This window comes from Podarcis gaigeae (assembly GCF_964106915.1).
Source record: "Podarcis gaigeae genome assembly, chromosome: 13".
In the NCBI taxonomy this organism is placed as follows: domain Eukaryota; kingdom Metazoa; phylum Chordata; class Lepidosauria; order Squamata; family Lacertidae; genus Podarcis; species Podarcis gaigeae.
Genome location: NC_139689.1, coordinates 24752206 through 24772187, shown reverse-complemented (window position 1 = coordinate 24772187; position 19982 = coordinate 24752206). Strand labels below are relative to the sequence as shown.

At 42.2% G+C, this 19982-nt stretch overlaps 1 protein-coding gene across 2 annotated transcripts in view; it reads left to right on the top strand.

The window, feature by feature from the left end:
* Window positions 1–2012: 2012 nt before the first annotated feature.
* The window catches only part of LOC310829594 (uncharacterized protein), a 45664-nt gene continuing 27694 nt past the window's right edge, over window positions 2013–19982 (top strand). Inside the window, exon 1 of one of the 2 annotated variants that reach the window (XM_083708282.1) lies at window positions 2013–2099. In XM_083708282.1, coding sequence (XP_083564408.1) covers window positions 2078–2099 — 22 coding nt within the window. In that variant the 5' untranslated portion in view covers window positions 2013–2077. Of the gene's footprint in view, window positions 2100–12074; window positions 12170–19982 lie in introns of those variants that run through there. The other variant, XM_083708283.1, reaches the window with a different exon arrangement.

Genomic DNA, 19982 nt, shown 5'->3' with positions numbered 1-19982 from the left:
CAAGGTTTGGCTTGGGCATGGGGTAATAATAATAATAATAATAATAATAATAATAATAATAATAATAATTTATTTATACCCCGCCCATCTGGCTGAGTTTCCCCAGCCACTCTGGGCGACTCCCAATCAAGTATTAAAAACAATACAGCATTAAATATTAAAAACTTCCCTGAACAGGGCTGCCTTCAGATGTCTTCTGAATGTCAGGTAGTTGTTTATCTCTTTGACATCTGATGGGAGGGCGTTCCACAATACTTTCACAATCAAAATACTTCTGGCCTGCCCACCAGAAGTGACATGTAGATTAATCCAGACGGGGGTTTCTAAGACTTACATCAAATAAGGTGACCCCCCCCCAAAGGGACCGCCATCTAGGGGAGTGTCATCGGTCCTGGCTCCGCCTGGGCACGCAGAAATTATCACTCCCCCCAGATCCCTTTAATGGGATACCCCAGTGTTTAGAGGGGCAGGAGGAGACTGCCACCTCCCCTCCACCCAAGACAAAGGATTGTTCCAATGCCCCAACTGCCAATCAAGCAAAACACTCACCACCAAACTACTTCCATCTGCATCCAAAACGTGAAACCTCATACAATGTCTGCCAACCAAATATCATTTCCTGGAAAAGTGCGTGCCATCAGACCTGAACAGAGTCTCTTCCAAGAATGTAATGTTGGAGTGCTGAATCACACAGCCACCCCATTGCAATATGTGGCACCTAACTGCACAGTTAGCCTCTTTCCAAGCATGGTTGATTCCCACTTGTGCCATTGTCGTCTCTCAAGCATATCTTACCATACAAGGCATATGGTGGGGTACATGTTGTGCAGCGTCTGCAAGTCCTTAATTATAGCCCATATTAGGTCTCCTGAGAGTAGAGTTTCATTGATTTCTTGCATTCACGTTCGGGGGTGCAACCAGACCAGCAGTTGCTTGGGCTCGACTGCAGCTGTCATTGCCTGCAGTAGGCCCCTGTCGGCTGGTCCCTGCTGCCTGCCCATGTGCTGCTGCTGTTAGTGGCATGTGGGATGTGCCCTTCCTTGTACGCCGTGGGGATACGGGCTCAGGCTGATTAGCACGTGGCATATTTGCTGAGCAGAGATAAGATACCTAGTCCCCAAAGAAAGCTCCCACACTCTACCAATGCCTTCTATAGAAGGACTTTGAAACAATGAGGTAGGAAACACATTCACAATGGGTTTACTATGCCTATTGAACACCCAGGTAGACCTAGACAATCAAGCAAAAATATCAATGTACAGAAAAATTAACTTGAATCAATGAACCACAACCACCAGGATGAAATATAATATTAGCCAAATACAATGTTTAGACCCAATGAATTGATTACACCCCTGCCACCTATCTGGACAGGGCACTTATGTCATGATTCCCTCACTGAAGCCTTAGTGGAGCCTCTGCTGTCCCACAATGCCGCCACACCAAAGGGGTGAGCAGACTTGCTCTACCCAGTTTCTCAGTGGAAACTGCTAGAATAGGGATCGAGGCCCTGTGGCATACACCTGGCCCACGAGGTCTCTGAATGCAGTCTTGATAGGCCATGGGGGTGGCCATGCTACATGGGGGTGGTTTGTGTGCATGGGAGTGTACATGCTTTAGCTCCATCTTGGGCATTAGCTGCTGGGGTGCAGCCCCACTCATTTTATCCTGAAAAATGTTTCCTATTTATATCCTAAGAAGGAATTTTCCACTACAGTTAATCTCTGAATCTTCTCCCTTTCATGTGAACTAAGCTACTAATTTTCAGAGTGGTTTCTGAATGAGGATTAAATGGGATAACGGATGAAAAGCTGCCTTTCTGACCATCAAATATTATCTTTAAGTAAACGTGCCTGAGGGTCAGAGATACATTGAATCAGAAAGAATGGTGTAAAAATTATACATCCTTGACTTGTAGCTGCAGCCACATCTGAGGGTGTCCCCTGGGGGAAGGGACAGAAACATGCATGCTGCAAAGGCCTGATCATTTTCATCTCGTCTGTGAGAGAATTAGAAGGACCTGAGAGTCAGAAGAGTGGCAACGTGAGATTGACAAGCCAACTCCTTCTCCGCCCTGATGAATCTCTTCTGGATTCTCTGTAAGTTTGGGAAACTGGGTAGTGAATTCACAAATATGGTTATTAGAAACTACCAGGGACTGATAGAAAATGCTTAAGCAAGTCCAAAAAAGCTGAAGTAAAAATAGTAGGTTAGGAGAATTCTTAAATCATTGCTCTGCCCTTGTTATTTCCTGTTAAAACATGGTGTTAACATATTGCATGAATGTCATTGCAGGTGCCCTGTTTGCAAATCACTGGTGTTTGGGTGACAAAGATTCAGAGCTTTGTACTTCAATAGGTGAGTTTGAGCCTGTGAAGCCTGTGCACACCAGTAAGTATATAAAGAACTGCAGGACTGTGTGTGTGTGTGTGTGTGTGTGTGTGTGTGTACTGCCACATTCCTAAAATCAATGTATAACTAATGAACATGTTAAGATTCAATATAAAAGAGCACAAAAAGGAATGCTAGGAAAGAAAATAATGCTCATAAATCAATCTACGAACTTTCACAGGACTGCTTGAATATTCATTTTCCATTGCAATTAAGTTTTCGCTTGCTCTCTGCATTCACTTATGCTTTTCTTTCTTTCTTTCTTTCTTTCTTTCTTTCTTTCTTTCTTTCTTTCTTTCTTTCTTTCTTTCTTCATTTTCTAGGTGAACCTCCTGGTCCTCTTTTCTTATTGAATGCAATTTTTGTTCCTGAAGTGAAAATTATCTTCATACTATGTGTTTGTCCATTAGAGGTTGTGCTGACCAAATTTATTTTCTGTAAAGATGGGTCTCTTATATCATCCCAGAAAGCAAATCCCAAAATGCTGATACATAGTCTATGCATTGTCAAAGAATTCTGGCCAATATTCAGAGTTGCGGCATCCTAGAATACTCATCCTATTGGAAGCTTGACATAGGATTGCCTCGTAAGATATTTTTGCTCACCTAACTATTAATCTTCCATATATTTCATACGATCATTGCAAGGGATCGTTGCCTTAGGAGAGCAAGAAAAATTCTCAGGGACGACTCACACCCTGGCTATCACCTCTTTAATCTTCTACCCTCAGCCAGGAGATATAGAAGTATAATCAGCCATACCAACAGGCTAAAAATTAGCTTCTATCCGTGGGCTGTTAGGCTGTTGAACGGAAAATAACATAGAAATTGACTTGCGAGGTGGTGTGTTGTTCGATAAGAGATTGAGTGTTGGGGGGGAGGCTCGTTTAAATTCATTGTACACAGGTTGTACAATGACAATAAAGGTATTATTATTATTATTTAAATTTTCAAAATTAAATTAAGAGTTTACAACCTCAATTTTCTAAATTGAGGTGGCATTAAAATGCTTTAAATAAATAAAACAGAGTAGGACACTTGCATGCCACTTTCCACAAAAAGAAATAATTAAAGGCAATATACAACAAATAATTACTGGGGGAGGGGACAGTGCTAAAAAGCAATACAGTAAGACAAAAATAATGGTGATAAAGCAATCTAATTCAGTCCATTGCAAAAACATTTTCACTTACTCTCTGCATTCACTTATGCTCTTCATTTATTTCATCTGTTCGTTCTCTAGGTGAACTTCCTGCTCCTGGTTTATTCTTGAATTCAACTTTGGTTCCTGAAGGGGAAATTATCGCAGTACTCTGCACGGCTCCATTAGAGGTTGTGGTGACCAGATTCTTTCTCTGTAAAGATGGGGCTCCTGTTTCATTCAAGAAAGCAACATCTCAATATGTTCGATACATAGTCCATGCATTGTCGAAGAATGCTGGCCAATATTCCTGTGGCTACCAGCAGAAGGATGCAAAGAACCAAGAGAAGACATCTGCCCTCAGTGTTGCTCAGAATCTGATTGTCCATCCAGGTAAGTTTGTAGAAATGATCAGATTAGGAAGGGACCTGCAAGAGAATGTTGCATGGTGGGATAGTCCTGTTCAGAGTTCCAACTACCCAGTCATGCTATATTCCAACACAGTCCATTTAATTCCCCACCCATTTGGTTTCTATTCCCCTACCACAACAGTTAATCATAGACATGGAGCATGTTCAGACTTCCCTGGAGCACATTCATATATTTATCTAAACAAAAATAGGCGGTGTTTTACACCTATGCAACAGATGTTGGAAGACCTGGCCAATAGCATACAGATGATGGCACTTCTCCAGGAACACTGGTCAATGGCCTATTAAAATAGATATTGTGTGGACAGGCAGAGTCCGCCCAACCGCAAGTGACCCCCGAACAGAATAATGACTCAAGACAACGTGCTATGGGATTAAAATTGGCCCCAACTTTATTAAGTTTCAGATGTAGGAAGACTTTGGCTCAGGCATGGGGCGTTTATCCTTATCAGTCCCCAGCCAGGGATCTGGGAGACTTCAGGGTTATCCAGACTGTGTGGGGATTGGGCTGGCTCTGGGGAACATATGTTCAAGCAGAAAGCCTGCCCCCCATTTCACTGCCGTTGGAGGGGAGAGCAATGACAATGCCTCCCTCAAGACCCCTTTAACGGGGAACCCTGGTATCACTGCCACAAAGGGGGCGTGGATCACCACTTCACAACCCCCCCCCCCATTTAGGAAGATAGACTAAAGGATTGCGCCCAAGGCCTGAAACCGCCAAAGTTGTGATGTTTTTTTACGGGAAAGGCAAAACCTGCTAATGCAGGAAAATTCCTTTCCGGCCCTTCAATAGTAACCCTGATGTAGCAGCGCCTGCGTACCTGTGGAGAAGAGGTTAACCTGCAAAAGAAGACTTAACTGAGGGAGGGCAGGGTGGGAGCCAACTGCCGCTTTGCAGGTAAGATTCACCCTGGCAACACCTCCCCAGGTGGGATTGGCACAGAACCGCCAGGTATCCAGCCTGGGAAGGATGAAGCCAGCCTGAACTACCAGGAGTTGCATTGGGATCCGGGGAGCTGCATACAACCATGCAAAAGGCGGCCCCTATTTGATGTGGGGAGTGGTCATTGCTGTTAGGCAGCTTATCAAAGAGTGGTGCTTTTACAACCTGTTAAAAATATTCATAATTTATGTGTCTAACCTCTAGCAATAGGGCTTAGGTCATCTCAAGTCCATTTTGTTTCAATTCTTTTGGCACTTCATGGTTTTCTGAAGAATGCATGAAAGATTACATGTGTTCTTCCATCCAGCTAAGTTATACTTTGAGTATGTCATAACCATTGATTATGTCATAACCATTGATATTTACTTCAAATCAAACCCATTATTATGATGTACATTAACATTTATAATCAGAGTGGAAAACTGTTATAATACACTTGCACATTCTTCCAAAAAGCATCAAACCATAGGGAACTTGTTAATGTCTATCTGCTGATTTATCTACCTGTCTCTGGTCATATCTGAATAGACACCCAAACCTTTCTGATCTTTTTCTAGTCGATCCAGGTCAGACAATACCTCCCTATATTTGGATTCTCCGCTCCTCATTGGTGCTTCTTCTCCTGGTCTCAGCTCCAATCATCACCTATTTCATGGAGAAGTGTAATTGCTCCTTGTTCGGACCTAGAAACTAGGAAATCCCATTGGAAGAAAGAAAAATGCCTCCAGACTGTTCTTTGTCTAACCTGCTTCTCTCATCCATCTATTCACTTACAATAACGTTTCCAGTATTCTACTAAGCCCAGATCAAGTACTAGTTTGGACCTTTAAGGTTCCAATAAATGGCTTGGGTTCATGACATCTGGTTAGCTTGCCAGAAGTTTTTATAGCAGGTACTGAAAACAATACAGCAAAGGCGTTTTCTTTGTATTAATGGACATCTTCAATGGATAGCATTTTGTCTACTGAGATTTAAATCATGTGCTGCTTATCTTAACATGCCTATGTTTTAAAATGTTATTTGTATTTCTGCCAAATAAATTGTTGAGCTATTGTATTGCTCTGTATTGTGCCGTATTTCTATAATATGTTACCACCTGGTGTGTGCTATGTTTACAAAGACTACATTCTATGTAAATGAGTAGAGAAATAGATATACAGATAGAAATACAATTATATGGGGATCCTCAGCTGGAAGACCATGGTGGGGAACCTTTTGGGGTCCAACCCCATTAGCCAGCTTTGACAGATGGACAGGGCAACCCACTTGTCCATCACATGATTAATTCTGTTAAAATCCCTTCATACATTTCCCAAACATGGGAACCACAAAGAAAGGGGGGGCTGTCCACCCTATGTTTTGCAAGCCACTTCATGACATGCCTTTCAACCTCCAAAACTAAGGACTCAAAGGAATAGCACAACACGGCTTCAAAGAGCTACACTGGGAAGGAGAAGCTTCTCCCCTTTCCTTGAGCAAGGTATGCTTTGCTCCAGCAAAGGGACAACTGGGGGCCCACGTGAAGCTCCCAATTGTTCCATTGAAGGCCTGGCTTTATTTATTTAGAAAAATATTTATATGCTGATATTCATACGTATATATCAATGGTATATAACTATGGTACATAAAACCATATAATAAAAATCGTATTAAAAGGTTAAAATCAGAAACAAGCTGAGGATGTCAGGTGTAGGATGGATGGAGAAGGCTCCCATAATTTGGTCAGCCAAAGGAGGAGACGTAATGGGCCTTGGTGTGCCTATGGACTGGAGTTTCCCAACACCAGTTTAAAAGCAATCCAACTGGCAACTTCCCTCCTGGCTCCTAAATATTTTTCATCCACAAAGGCATTCTTATTGCACACCTCATTGTGGGGATGACTAGGGAGGCAGGATATATTATTTAATACACACTGGTCAGAACATTGAGGCTGTGTGCTCCTCCATGCTAGTACAACAGACAGACCACACCCTCTTCAAGTCACATATCTACTGTTGGAATGTTGTACTTGACTGCAGTTTTACATCCCACACTTATTCCTCCCAAGACACAAACGTAGGAATGAGCAGGTGAAGATTTTAAAACTGGTGAAACACTGAAAACACTTTTATGCTGCATACAATTTTGTGACCACGGATTCCAGGCAAGAGGGAGAGCAAATTGTCCAAACAAGATGTCTGAGGTGTAACTACCAAATCAGAAGCACTTGCAGTAGTAGATGGTATTGTGCTGGTATCTATCCAGCCATTTGAGGTTGTGCTGCTCAGAGGACCAACGTCCTTCACTGTCAGAGTCAATGTTCATTAAAGTCCCTTTAAGGGAACTGGTCCCTCTCATAGAAGGCCAAACTAGCTACAGGGGAGTTCCCATGTAATGCTCAGTCTGAGTATGACTGCTGAAACAACAGCTCTGCTTTAATAGAGTCCCCAGGCTGAACCCTGCAAGGAACCATGTCCATAGTACTTTCTCTGTCATGCCTTGCTTTGCACCCCGTCATCTCTGTGCTGCTGAGGTAGTCAGTCCAAATGGAGAGCAATTTCGTAGGTTCTCCTCCCCAAAGGAATACCTTAAAGATCCTCTTCCCAGCCTTCCCTTTCATTTGAAAGACTTGAAATCCTTACTTCTGTCATGTATGTTGCATGAGTACTGCCTATTTCCCAGGGAAAATGTGCAGGCTGGGAAGTATCCCAGGATTGCAGATTGACCTCAGATTCTGTATCAAGCTGTGGTCATCCAGATGCTGTTGGACTACAACTCCCATTTTCCTTTGTCATAAGACATGCTGGCTGAGGCAGATGGGAGATAGAGTCCACCAGCATCTCAAGGGCCACAGCTTTCCCACGTTCACTCTATGCAGTATGTTGGCACATGGACAGGGCCACTTCAGATGCTTGCTGAACAGGGGCCCTCTAGTTTGCATATCAGTGACAGAGAGGTGGGACTATGATACGATAATGTTTATTAAATGTTTTGATCACTTTCAGAATTTTTTTATTCTGTTGTTCTAGTGATGTTTGCTGACATGGACTCTCTCATGAGCAAGGGTGTTGTTACAGCTGTGAAAGGTGAACTTGAGCAATAAGCTAAAATATTAAAAGGGCATTAAAAGGAGAGAATGGAATAGGTAATGAAGCCCCCAAATAGCACTTAGATTTATTGTAGACTCTTTTACCACACTGGTTCAGCCTAACATCTATTTTGACAAATACACTTCCTTCCTTTGAGGTTTCTATGAATGCATTTCTAATAGTTTGGCTTAATGGCTATGTTTAATTTTTGCAGTTCTGTTTTTCCAAGTACATCATTGCCTATTAGGAAGCAACCCTTTGCACAAAAAGCTACAGTAAAGCCAACCAAAGTTAAACCGGCATGAAGTTTAACTAGATCCAAGCCTCATTTTAGAAGCAGAGCTGCTGCTCTACTTAAGCTTGCCAAATGGAAAACAACTCTTGAAAGGTGTGTTTATGCCAGATTGCCAGGTCACATGATCTACATGAATGGGTTTAGAATCCAGCCTAAACTCTCCCTTCTTGGTCTTGTCCATGTCATGCCACCAGGATTTATTTGGGGAAGTTACACCAGCCTTGTCTCAGCTAGTTTTTGGTTCAGAAGGCTGAGCCTTGGTTGAACTGGGTTGAGCAAGTTACACCTTTGACTGAGCCAGTGTTGGGGACTTAATGCTGGCTGAACCCAGATGAGTCAGGAATCAGCTGACTATTGAATCCCAAACTCCCGATTTCAGCAGATCTTGCCATAGTGCTTTGACCAAAAGAAAGAATCCACCCACTAGCTATTCAAGTTACCTGGGGACCCTGTCATATAAAGAGCCAAGTTCCCCCACAAAAAGTTCTTTTCTTTTCCTTATACTGAATTTCCATAAAGAAGAGCAACTGCAATTTTAACAGGGAGAAATGTAAAGTATTGCACTTGGGCAAAAAAAATGAGAGGCACAAATACAAGATGGGTGACACCTGGCTTGAGAGCAGTACATGTGAAAAGGATCTAGGAGTCTTGGTTGACCACAAACTTGACATGAGCCAACAGTGTGACGCGGCAGCTAAAAAAGCCAATGCAATTCTGGGCTGCATCAATAGGAGTATAGCATCTAGATCAAGGGAAGTAATAGTGCCACTGTATTCTGCTCTGGTCAGACCTCACCTGGAGTACTGTGTCCAGTTCTGGGCACCACAGTTCAAGAAGGACACTGACAAACTGGAACGTGTCCAGAGGAGGGCAACCAAAATGGTCAAAGGCCTGGAAACGATGCCTTATGAGGAACGGCTAAGGGAGCTGGGCATGTTTAGCCTGGAGAAGAGGAGGTTAAGGGGTGATATGATAGCCATGTTCAAATATATAAAAGGATGTCACATAGAGGAGGGAGAAAGGTTGTTTTCTGCTGCTCCAGAGAAGCGGACACGGAGCAATGGTTCCAAACTACAAGAAAAAAGATTCCACCTAAACATTAGGAGGAACTTCCTGACAGTGAGAGCTGTTCAACAGTGGAATTTGCTGCCAAGGAGTGTGGTGGAATCTCCTTCTTTGGAGGTCTTTAAGCAGAGGCTTGACGACCATATGTCAGGAGTGCTCTGATGGTGTTTCCTGCTTGGCAGGGGGTTGGACTCGATGGCCCTTGTGGTCTCTTCCAACTCTATGATTCTATGATTCTATGATTCTATGCAATGAACAGACAAGTTTGAAAAAGAAATGAAACACAACACTGGGAGAATAATTTGATATGAGTTAGTTTTGATGAGTTTCTCTCAAATTAAATCAGAAATTGTTACAGTTCTTCGGGGCACAGAAATAATCTTCCAAAGACAGTCTAAAAGCTCACTGAAATTACCACTTCCACATCTCCAAGGAAACTGGAACCCTTTTCCATGGGGATACTAATAGAATGGCTGAATCCTTCACACCAGAGAGAGAATGTAAATAAAATGAAACTTGTAGCCAGACAGCAGGAAGGACCAGGTCACTTGCCTTACAAAACTGTTGCTCTATCAACTTTAATATCAGAAACTGGTAGAGCAGGGATCAAGGTCCTGTGGCATTAAGCTGGCCCACAAGGTCTCACCATGCAGCCCAGGCACTCTCCCTTCTTTATAGGCCAAACTTTTTTCAAAGCGGGCCAGATTTGATGAAGTGATCATGGGTGAGGGCCAGGCAAAATTGTTGAGCTTTTTTTGCCCCACAGAAATTGTTGGGTTTAACTTACATTTACACTTAGCTGTTGAAGAGACAGAAGAGAACAGTGACTGTGGTCAAACTTCAAAGAAAGAAGCTCTCCATTAGTATTAGCATCTCCTTACCTGGGATCCTTCAACTTCTGAGGCTCTACAGCAGCCTTTGTCATGGAGACTACAACATGCAGCAGCAGCAGCAGCAACAGAGCTGAGGCCTGATTTGATGAAGTGAACATTCGCGAGGCCCAACCATTTTGCCTGACATTCTGAGTTTCGGGTGCACCAGGGTTTACATCAGCTTAATAGAGTTGGCCAGGACGAAAGAAGAGATACAATTTATGAGCTTTCTCCATAGTCTGCACAGCAGGAGGTGTTCAGTCAACAGTGCAAAGGCTGAGCTGAAGCGTTTCCTGCTGGTTACCTGCTTTCAGCAATAGGGGTCACTGTTTGGTAGTAGCCAGTTGGTTAGCTGTCAGATTCTAGAGTCCATTAATAAAACACAGTGTTCATTCATAAAACAGTAACATAAATCTCCATTGCTACATATTGGGTGTGTATTTCAGCGGTTGAACGTACAACTTTATGGCCATGCTGTAGTGTAGTGCTTATGCAACTGTGAATAAAAGGTGGCTGGGCTCATCTTCCAGGGGTTTTGGGGAGAGGTGACAAAACTGATTTCCAATAAGTGCTCCCCTTTATTTCCATTACAAGTCCTTGAGTCTGTACTCTGAATAGTGACACCAGGGACCTAGAAGGTGCAGGACTAGTCAGTCCAACCCCTGCAGTCTCATCAGGGCTGTCCTTAAGGGAATTGGGGCAATTTGGCCAAATTGGGCCCCGCGTACCGCTCCTAAGGGGGCCCCCACACCAGGGCAATCTAGATGGATTTTATTTATATCTATAAGATTTTGCAGACTTTAGCTGGGAACTGGGGCCCTACAAAAAAAATTCAAGTTGTGCCCCACAGCTTCAAATTGGGCCCCACTGACTAGCCCTGCATTTCATAGTTGCTGGGCCTGAGTTGACCTGCCCTCACATGAAGTCTTGGGTTTGCAATTTTGGGAGAAGGGAGACTGCCTGCTGGGGAGCAGGTGGGCTGACAAGGCCCCCTAGATTTAGAGGCCCTAGGCTTCAGCCTACTTAGCCTATACATAAATCCAGCACTGGGTCAAGGCAGCAGCCGCCCCTCTGCCACCGCCATTGCTGCAGCATCAATGTCCCAAAAGTGTACTGTAGTATTTATTTATTTAGCCATGCCCGCCCCAGCCGACCAGATTAGTTGACCCGAGGAGTGATGCAACCGGGGACTCCCTAATTGAGCAGGGGCTAGCAACGCCCCCCGCGCAGAGGGGAAAACACGTGACAAGCCCGCAAAAAGGCAATGGCTTTAGTACGCAGGTGCTCGGGGGGCGCAAAAGATTGCTTTTTCAAAATTGTGGGGTGTGTGTGTTTGAAACCAGCCCGGGGGCTGCAAGTGGCCCCAAGGCCAGACTTTGGACATGCCTATTATAGGCCATGTTACCTAGGGGGTGGTTTGTGTGCATGGGTGTGTACATGTGTTAGCTCCATTTTGGTCATGGGCTGCTGGTATGCAGCCCCATCCACTTTATCCTGAAGGAATACTATCCTGGGGGAGGGGGGAGAGATTGTCTATTTCTTTCCCTAGAATGAATTTTTCACAGCATTTCATGTCTAAATCTTCTCTCTAACATGTGAAATAATCTACTCATTCTCAGGGGGTATCTGGTGGGGAGTTAATAGGATAATGGATGAAAAGCTGCCTTTCTGACCATCAAATATTATATTTAAGTGAATGTGCTTGAGGGTCATAGATACGTTGAATAGTCCACCTGAAGGAAAGGTATAAAATTAAACATCCTTGAGTCGTAGCTGCAGCCACATGTGGGGGTGTTGCCCAGGGGAGGGGATAGAAACTGCATTCTGCAAAAGTCGTGATGATTTCCGTCTCGTCTGTGAGAGAAGTAGAAGGAGCTGAGAGTCAGAAGTGGGGAAGAGCGGACAAACATCAGATTGGGAAGCCAACTCCTGCTCTGCCCTGATGAATCTCTTCTGGGTTCTCTGTAAGTTAGGGAAACTGGGAAGGGAAACTCCATAATTCCCATCAGAGTTTTCCTAGGAGTGTGTGTGTGGTTGTCAAAATTAATGGACTTAGCTGAGATGACAAAATTGACATGTTTTATCAGAGAAAAGTCATTATTAACATTTACTAAAGATTGGAAACCTCCCACAGACTATTTGCGTGGAAAAGAAAATGAAATAACGACATTTGGATTTGAGGATTGAAGAAAATTGTTTATAGAAGGTGGAATTATTAGGTGTTACACTGGAGTGGATGTAGCGAGTGACGTTTATACGTAGCGGTTGGATGAAGAATCAGAAGTTCTTTAACTTCCTAACTTTTCTCCCTTTTTCTCTTTTAATTCATTTATCATTTCCTTTTCTTTATCTCTTTCTTGTTCTTCCTTTCTTTTCCCCCTCTGTATTAATGTTTTGGTTTGGATTTTAGAAATAAATATTGGACAATAATCTTTGTTATTCTCTTTATAAACTCTAAGAAATTTTATTTTTTAAAAAAAGTTAATGGACAAATAGCAGGATTCTAGAAAAGTTATGTACAAATGGCCTCTTATACTTCTCCATACTACTAGTGGACAGAGAAACTAGGGATAAAATTAAATGTAATCACTTGAAATGGAGGAGAAATTTCCAACATTCCAGAAATAGCACAGCTTTTCATTTCCCCTTCCCTTTTCTCTGCTTCTGTGAAGTTAATGGCAATGGGAAATGAGTTGGCAGCCAGACTCCCATTCTGCATCCTCTCGCATTGCCCAAAACCAATGTCTTTTTAAGGCTATCTGGCGGGTGGGAACAGAAACAGAATAGAAAATTGTTGAAAATACTAGAAGCAAACGCTTCAAGATGGCCTTTTACTATAACAGTGAGAAAAGGAAAACTCATAGAAGAAAAAATATTTTTGAAATGTTTTCAGAAAAATACCTTGTAGGAATTTTTTGCTTCACTCTAAAAATAAAAATGGGGAGAGGCAACTCTAATAGAGACAACAGTATGTACTCATACTTAGGGTTGCCATACGTCCAGGAAATTCCAGAGCGTGTGCCTCAACAACTTTGTCTGGGTTTTTAGTTTTGGGAATGTGGCAAACTGTATGATGATAGATTATGTGACATTTCCATTATAGATCATAGTCCTACACAGAAGATGATGGCATAAAGCATACTGGAACAAGTTAAGCTGCGTTGAAGCAAGATCCAACCCATTTTCAACAGAAGGGCTGCTGCTCTAAGTGAGACAGGGGAAAAACAAGTCTAAAAGTATTGTTCTATGTGAGGTTGCCAGGACTCAAGACTGATTTGAATGAGCTCAGGTTCCAATTTAAGTCACCTGCTCGTTACCACATCCCTGCAACAGCCTTCTGGAGGACTTACAGTGTCCTCAGCTTAACTAGCTGTGCTATGATGAGCATATCTTTGTCTGAGCTGCATGGTGAGCCCAGCCGAGGGAGAGATCTGTTGCATCCTGAGGACTGCAGAAAACCCAAGCTGTTTTCAACAGACATTTTTAAAAATAAACCAAAATTAGGTCTTCCTCTTTAACTTGTGGAGGACATTTCATGAAAACATCTACCTTCTTTCTTCTTCTTCTTCTTCATCATCATCTTCTAGTACTATCTGCATGAGAATAAAGGATTTCAGTTTAAGAATGACTGGGTTATACAACATAATGTAAATGTACAAATTAAAGAAGTGCTAGTAGAAGGAACAGTGTGAAACACATGGGAAAGGGCAATTTTATTGGCTCCTGCTCAGCTCTGCATTCTCACATGCTTGTTTAATCTCTTTCAAACCCCATGCACCCTTTTGCACCCAGAAAAAAACCTGCAGCAGAATAGGAGATGCTCTGGCATATAGAAAACTTAGAAATTATATGCCATTACATTGACTCTCATTTATATGTGTATTATTTGCACAATTGGAAACTTCCAGGGATTGCTATAAAACTAAAGCCACTCAAAAGAGACTGCAGCCAAAATAGCAGGTCAGGAGAATTTTTAAAACACTGCTCTGCCCTTGTGTTTACTTGTTAACACATATTATAAACATATTGCATGGATGTTATTGCAGGTGCCCTTCTTGCAAATCACTGGTGTTTGGGTGATGACAAAGAGCTTTGCACTTCTGCAGGTGAGTTTGAGACTGTGCAAGACCGTGCAAGACTGTGTGTGCTAGTGTGTGCCACATTACAGAGTATGGGATGTGTGTTCCTCTACTAGAACCACATGTTTAATGCTAAATGTTCATTATCAAAGAAGGTCAGGGCTGTTTCATTTCATCATCAAGCTTTTAGAAAATATGAGATGTACTAGAAGCTGCCACCCACACTTCCTCAGCTCACCAATCCCACCAGCCCTCCATCCCCTCCACTTGGCTAACCCCTCCTCCATTTACCCCTCACTCACCCCCTTGCCTATCCCCTCATATCTGGCTAACCCCTCCCATCTTCCTTTAAGCAGCTCATATGGGCTGGAGCTAGAGAGTTGTTGTATCCTAAAATATTCAGCCTATTTTAAATGTGACATAGGATTGCCTCATAAGATCTTTTTGCTTACCTAACTATTGATCTTCTATACCTTTTAGAAGATTGAGAGCTTACAATCCCAAATTTCTAAACAAAAATTGAGTGGTAATAAAATGCTTTAAATAAATAAAACAGAGTAGAATACTTGCATGCCACTGACCCCCAAAAGAAGAAATTAAAAGCAGTGTACAACAATTATGAAAAAACTGTGCTAAAACGCTATACAGTAAGACAAAAATAATGGCGATAAAGCAATCTAATTCCACATGATTGCTGAAATATTCACCCTCCATTGCAACTGCATTTTCACTAATTCTCTGCATTCATTTATGCCCTTTCTTTATTTCTTCCCTTCATTTGTTCATTCTCTAGGTGAACTTCCTGCTCCTGATTTATTCTTGAACAAAACTTTGGTTCCTGAAGGGGAAACTATCACAGCACTATGTGCGGCTCCAGCAGAGGTTTTTCTGACCGGATTTTTTTTCTGTAAAGATGGGGCTCCTGTTTCATCCAAGAAAGCAGCATCTCAATATGTTCAATACATAGTCTATGCATCGCCGAAGAATGCTGGCCAATATTCCTGTGGTTACCAGCAGAAGGATGCAAAGAACCAAGTGAAGAAATCTGCCCTCAGTGTTGCTCAGAATCTGATTGTCCAGCCACGTAAGATTGTATGGGATAGTCGCGTTTAGAGTTCCAACCAGCCAGTCATTCCATATTTCAGCACAGTCCATTTAATTCCCCACCCATTTGGTTTCTATTTCCCTATGACAAGAGTTAACCACAGCCACAGAGCATGTTCAGACTTCCCTGGAGCACATTCATATATTTATCTAAATGAAAATAGGTGCTATTTTGCACCTATGCAACCAATGTTGGAGGATCTGGCTAATAGCATGGAGATGACAACACTTCTCCAGGAACATTGTTTAATAGCGTATTAAAAATAAGTATTGCTTTTAGGCAAGTTATTTAAAAAATCATTATTTATGTGTCTAGTCTCTAGGAATGGGGCTTAGGTCAACCTAAGTCCATCCTGTTTCATTTCTTTTAGCACATCATGTTTTTCTAAAGGTTACATGTGTTCTTCCATCCAGCTCATTTATACTTTGAGTAGGGCCAATGAAATGAATGGTTCTTTGTCATAACCATTAATTTTTAGTTCAAATCAAACCGATTGTGCATTCCTCAAAATATGGATTTTATCATTGCTTTTCAATGCATTTCCAAATAAAATACACAGGTTATATTAAAATATGTATTTCTGTGGGTGCCTTTTGTGGCAAAACCACATTACAAAATCCAGAGAAGTGTGTGATCTAATCAGGAGTTGTGTTCTGATGCACAGTTCAGGTAGGCACCACTGCCTTGATAGAGCACAATTATGAGAGCCTTGTTCTTGATGGGATGATGAGCCATGCTTTTCTGATATTGTCCATGTTTTTACCCACCCAGGTTATTATGATTCCAATGGTAAGTAAGCAGCATTGGTGAGTAAAAATATTGATTTATCTTACTGTTTTAGTATACCATTTTAAATCTTGACACAAGAACAAAACAATGCAATTCATAATCAAACACAATCACAAAAAGAAAACATTTTTTTTCTCATTTCCCATCAGAGATCATTAATACCCTAATGCCACATTTATAGAATCTTTTTGCCACTGTGGAAAGTTTGATAGCACTCTTGATGTCAGTGTCTGAATTTATCTCCTTTTTTGACAAATACAAATGATTACCATCAATCAAGAGCCACTTGGCTATAAAGAGAGTCAGGGAAATACATCACTCCTTACTGGTTTCCTTGCTATTTGTTCAAGCTTTTCACCATATCACTTTATGCCCCATTCCAGCCATTTTGCTTTGAGAGCTTCCTGCCTGCCTATCCTCGGGTGAGAGCCTTCACTGAGCTATTTTGGGTTGTTGGTTGACAGGACCGGAAAGGAATTTTTTCTCTCAGCCTGATTGGCATTTGTTTGGGGTTGGGGAGTTTTCCGCCTTTACCTCAGTGAAATTATGACTTTCCTTTGTTAGGTGGAAGAATATTGTTTGTATGAGGGTGGAAATGGCATTGGTCAGGATCAACATAGTAAAGGAGGGCCCATAAGGGGCTTGAGGGAAGGATTGACCATGGCAAACTCAAGCATGAGTTTGGTATCTGCCTGGTTGAAAAATGCAGCCTAGTGCTCCGGTGAGACCTTGCTTGCTTGGCTTGCACCATGGCAAGGTTTAACTCTGGCTGACTCCTGTCATACAGGTCTGGAATGATTCCAAAGGCACCAGATACATTCCTTCAACATGGGGCTTATGGAATGATGATCTGATCCTGGGACCCAATGCCATGCCAACCCTTGCCCTGCCTGCTGCTGTCAACAAAGATTTGGCCTAATTTTATCCCATCACCGTTGAGCAATCTGGTTATTTTGCTGCTCACATGGGTAACATAGTGCACTTGCCTGGGCAAAAAATGATTAAAAGAAACCAGCCACAAACAGATCATTCACACCCACTGTAAAATTAACTTTCATCAATAATGAGAGTTTTAAACCTCAGATAATATATATATTATATAGAAGGTATTCAATAGTTCAATTATGACTGGAGATTATGTAAATGATAAGGTCTGCCTCTTCAACTTGCTGTAGACATTTCAAGCAAACACCAAATTCTTCAACATTTTCCTTTCTTGTTCTCCCCTTCTCTAAAACACCCTCAAAGGGTGGATAGGATGGAGTATACAGGAAATAGCTATAGTTGAAAACTGAGCAGATTGTTTTTCTTTTACTATTTTATTATATGTTGCAAACTGCTACCGGGATTTCTTTTTCTTCTCTGTCATTCATTGTAAAGACCTTTGGCGAAAACTGATTGATTGATACTATTTGAGAGAATCAATAGGAGTATATAATCAGAGTAGGAAAAGTGTTATGATAAACGTGTACATTTGTCCCATAAGTATGAAACCATAGAGAACTTCTTAATGTCTATCTGCTAATTTGTCAGCTGTCTCTGGTCATATCTGAATAGAAACCCAAACTTTCTGATCTTTTTCTAGTTGATGCAGGTCAGACAATACCTACCTATATTTGGATTCTCCGCTCCTCATTGGTGCTTCTTCTCCTGGTCTCAGCTCCAATCATCACCTATTTCATGGAGAAGTGTAATTGCTCCTTGTTTGGACCTAGAAACTAGGAAATCCCATTGGAAGAAAGAAAAATGCCTCCAGACTCTTCTTTTTCTATCCTTCACACCTCATCCATCTATAAACTTACAATAATGTTTCCAGTATTTTACTAAGCTGGTTTTGAGCTTTAGGGTTCCAATAAATGGCTTGGGTTCATGACATCTGCTAGGCTTCCCAGAAGTTTTTATAGCAATACAGCAAAGGTGTCTGCATAGTATTAATGGACATCTTCAAGGGATAGCATTTTGTCTACTGGGATTTATATTATTTGCTACTTATTTTAACATACCTATGTTTTAAAATATTATTTGTATTTCTGCCAAATAAATTGTTGAGCTATTGTGTTGCTCTGTATTGTGCCGTATTTCTATAGTATGTTAGCCACCAGGTGTGTGCTATGTTTACACAGACCACATTCTATGTAAATGAGTAGAGAAACAGGTACACAGATAGTAAAACAATTATATGGGGACCCTCAGCTGGTAGACCATGATGGGGAACATTCTGGGGTCCAACCCCATTAGCCAACTTTGATAGATATACAGGGCAACCCACCTGTCCTTCACATGACATAATTCAGTTAAAATCCCTTCATACATTTCCCAAACATGGGAACCACAAAGAAAGGGGGGGGTTGTCCACCCTATGTTTTGCAAGCCACTTCATGACATGCCTTTCAACCTTCAAAACTAAAGACTCAAAGGAACAGCACAACATGGCTTCAAAGAGCTACACTGGGAAGGAGAAGCTTCTCCCCTCTCCTTGAGCAAGGCATGCTTTGCTCCAGCAAAGGGACAACTGGGGGCCCACGTGAAGCTCCCAATTGTTCCACTGAAGGCCTGGCTTTATTTATTTAGAAAAATATTCATATGCTGATATTTATATGCATATATCAGAGTGGTTTACAACAATTGTACATAAAACCATATAATAAGAACCATATTTAAAGGTTAAAATCAGAAACAAGCTGAGGATGTCAGGTGTAGGATGGGTCGAGAGGGCTCCCATAATTTGGTCAGCCAAAGGAGGAAACGTGATGGGCCTTGTTGTGCCCATGGACTGGAGGCTCCCAACAGCAGTGTAAAACCAATCCAGCCTCTGGCAACTTTCTTCCTGGCTTCTAAATCATTCTCACGCACAAAGGAATTCTTATTATGCTTCTCATTCCTCCCAAGGCACAAACAAGTGGGAATGAGCAGGTGAAGATTTTAAAACGGATGATACAATGTGAAAGCACAGTTATGCTGTAAAAACCTTGTGACCAGGGATTCCAGGCAGGAGAGCAAATTGTCCAAACGAACTGTCCCAAATGTACATACCAAATCAGAAACACTTGCATAAGTAGATTGCATTGTGCTGGTATCTATCCAACCAGTTGAGGTAGTGCTGCTCTCCTATGATGCTGAGGACTCCGGCTCAGAGGACCAGCCTCCTTCACTGTCAGAGTCAATGTCCACTAAAGCCCCTTTAAGGGAACTGGTCCCTCACATAGAAGGCCAAATTAGCTACAGGGCGTTCCTGTTTAAGGCTCAGTTTGAGCATGACTGCTGAAATAACAGCTCTGCTTTAATAGAGTCCCCAGGCTGACCCCTGCAAGGAACCCTGCCCATAGTACTTTCTCTGTGATGCCTTGTTTTGCATCCCTTCATCTCTGAGCTGCTGAGGTAGTCAGTCAAAAAGGAGAGCAATTTCGTAGGTCTCCTCCCCAAAGGAACACCTTACAGACCATCTCCCCGGCCTCCCTTTCACCTGGAAGACTTGTAGTCGATGTACATTGCATGAGTACTGCCTATTTCCCAGGAAAGATGTGCAGGCTGGGATTGCCTAGGATTGCAGGTTGACCTCTGATTCTGTATCAAGCTGTGGTCATCCAGATCCTGCTGGACTACAACTCCCATTTTCCTTTACCATAAGCCATGCTGACTGAGACAGATGGGAGATAGAGTCCCTCAGCATCTCAAGGGCCACAGCTTTCGCTGGCTAACTCTATACATTATGTTGGCATAGATACAGGGCACTTCAGATACTTGCTAAAGAGGCAGATGGGGGGCAGCTAGTTTGCATATCAGTGACAGGTGGGACCAAGGCAA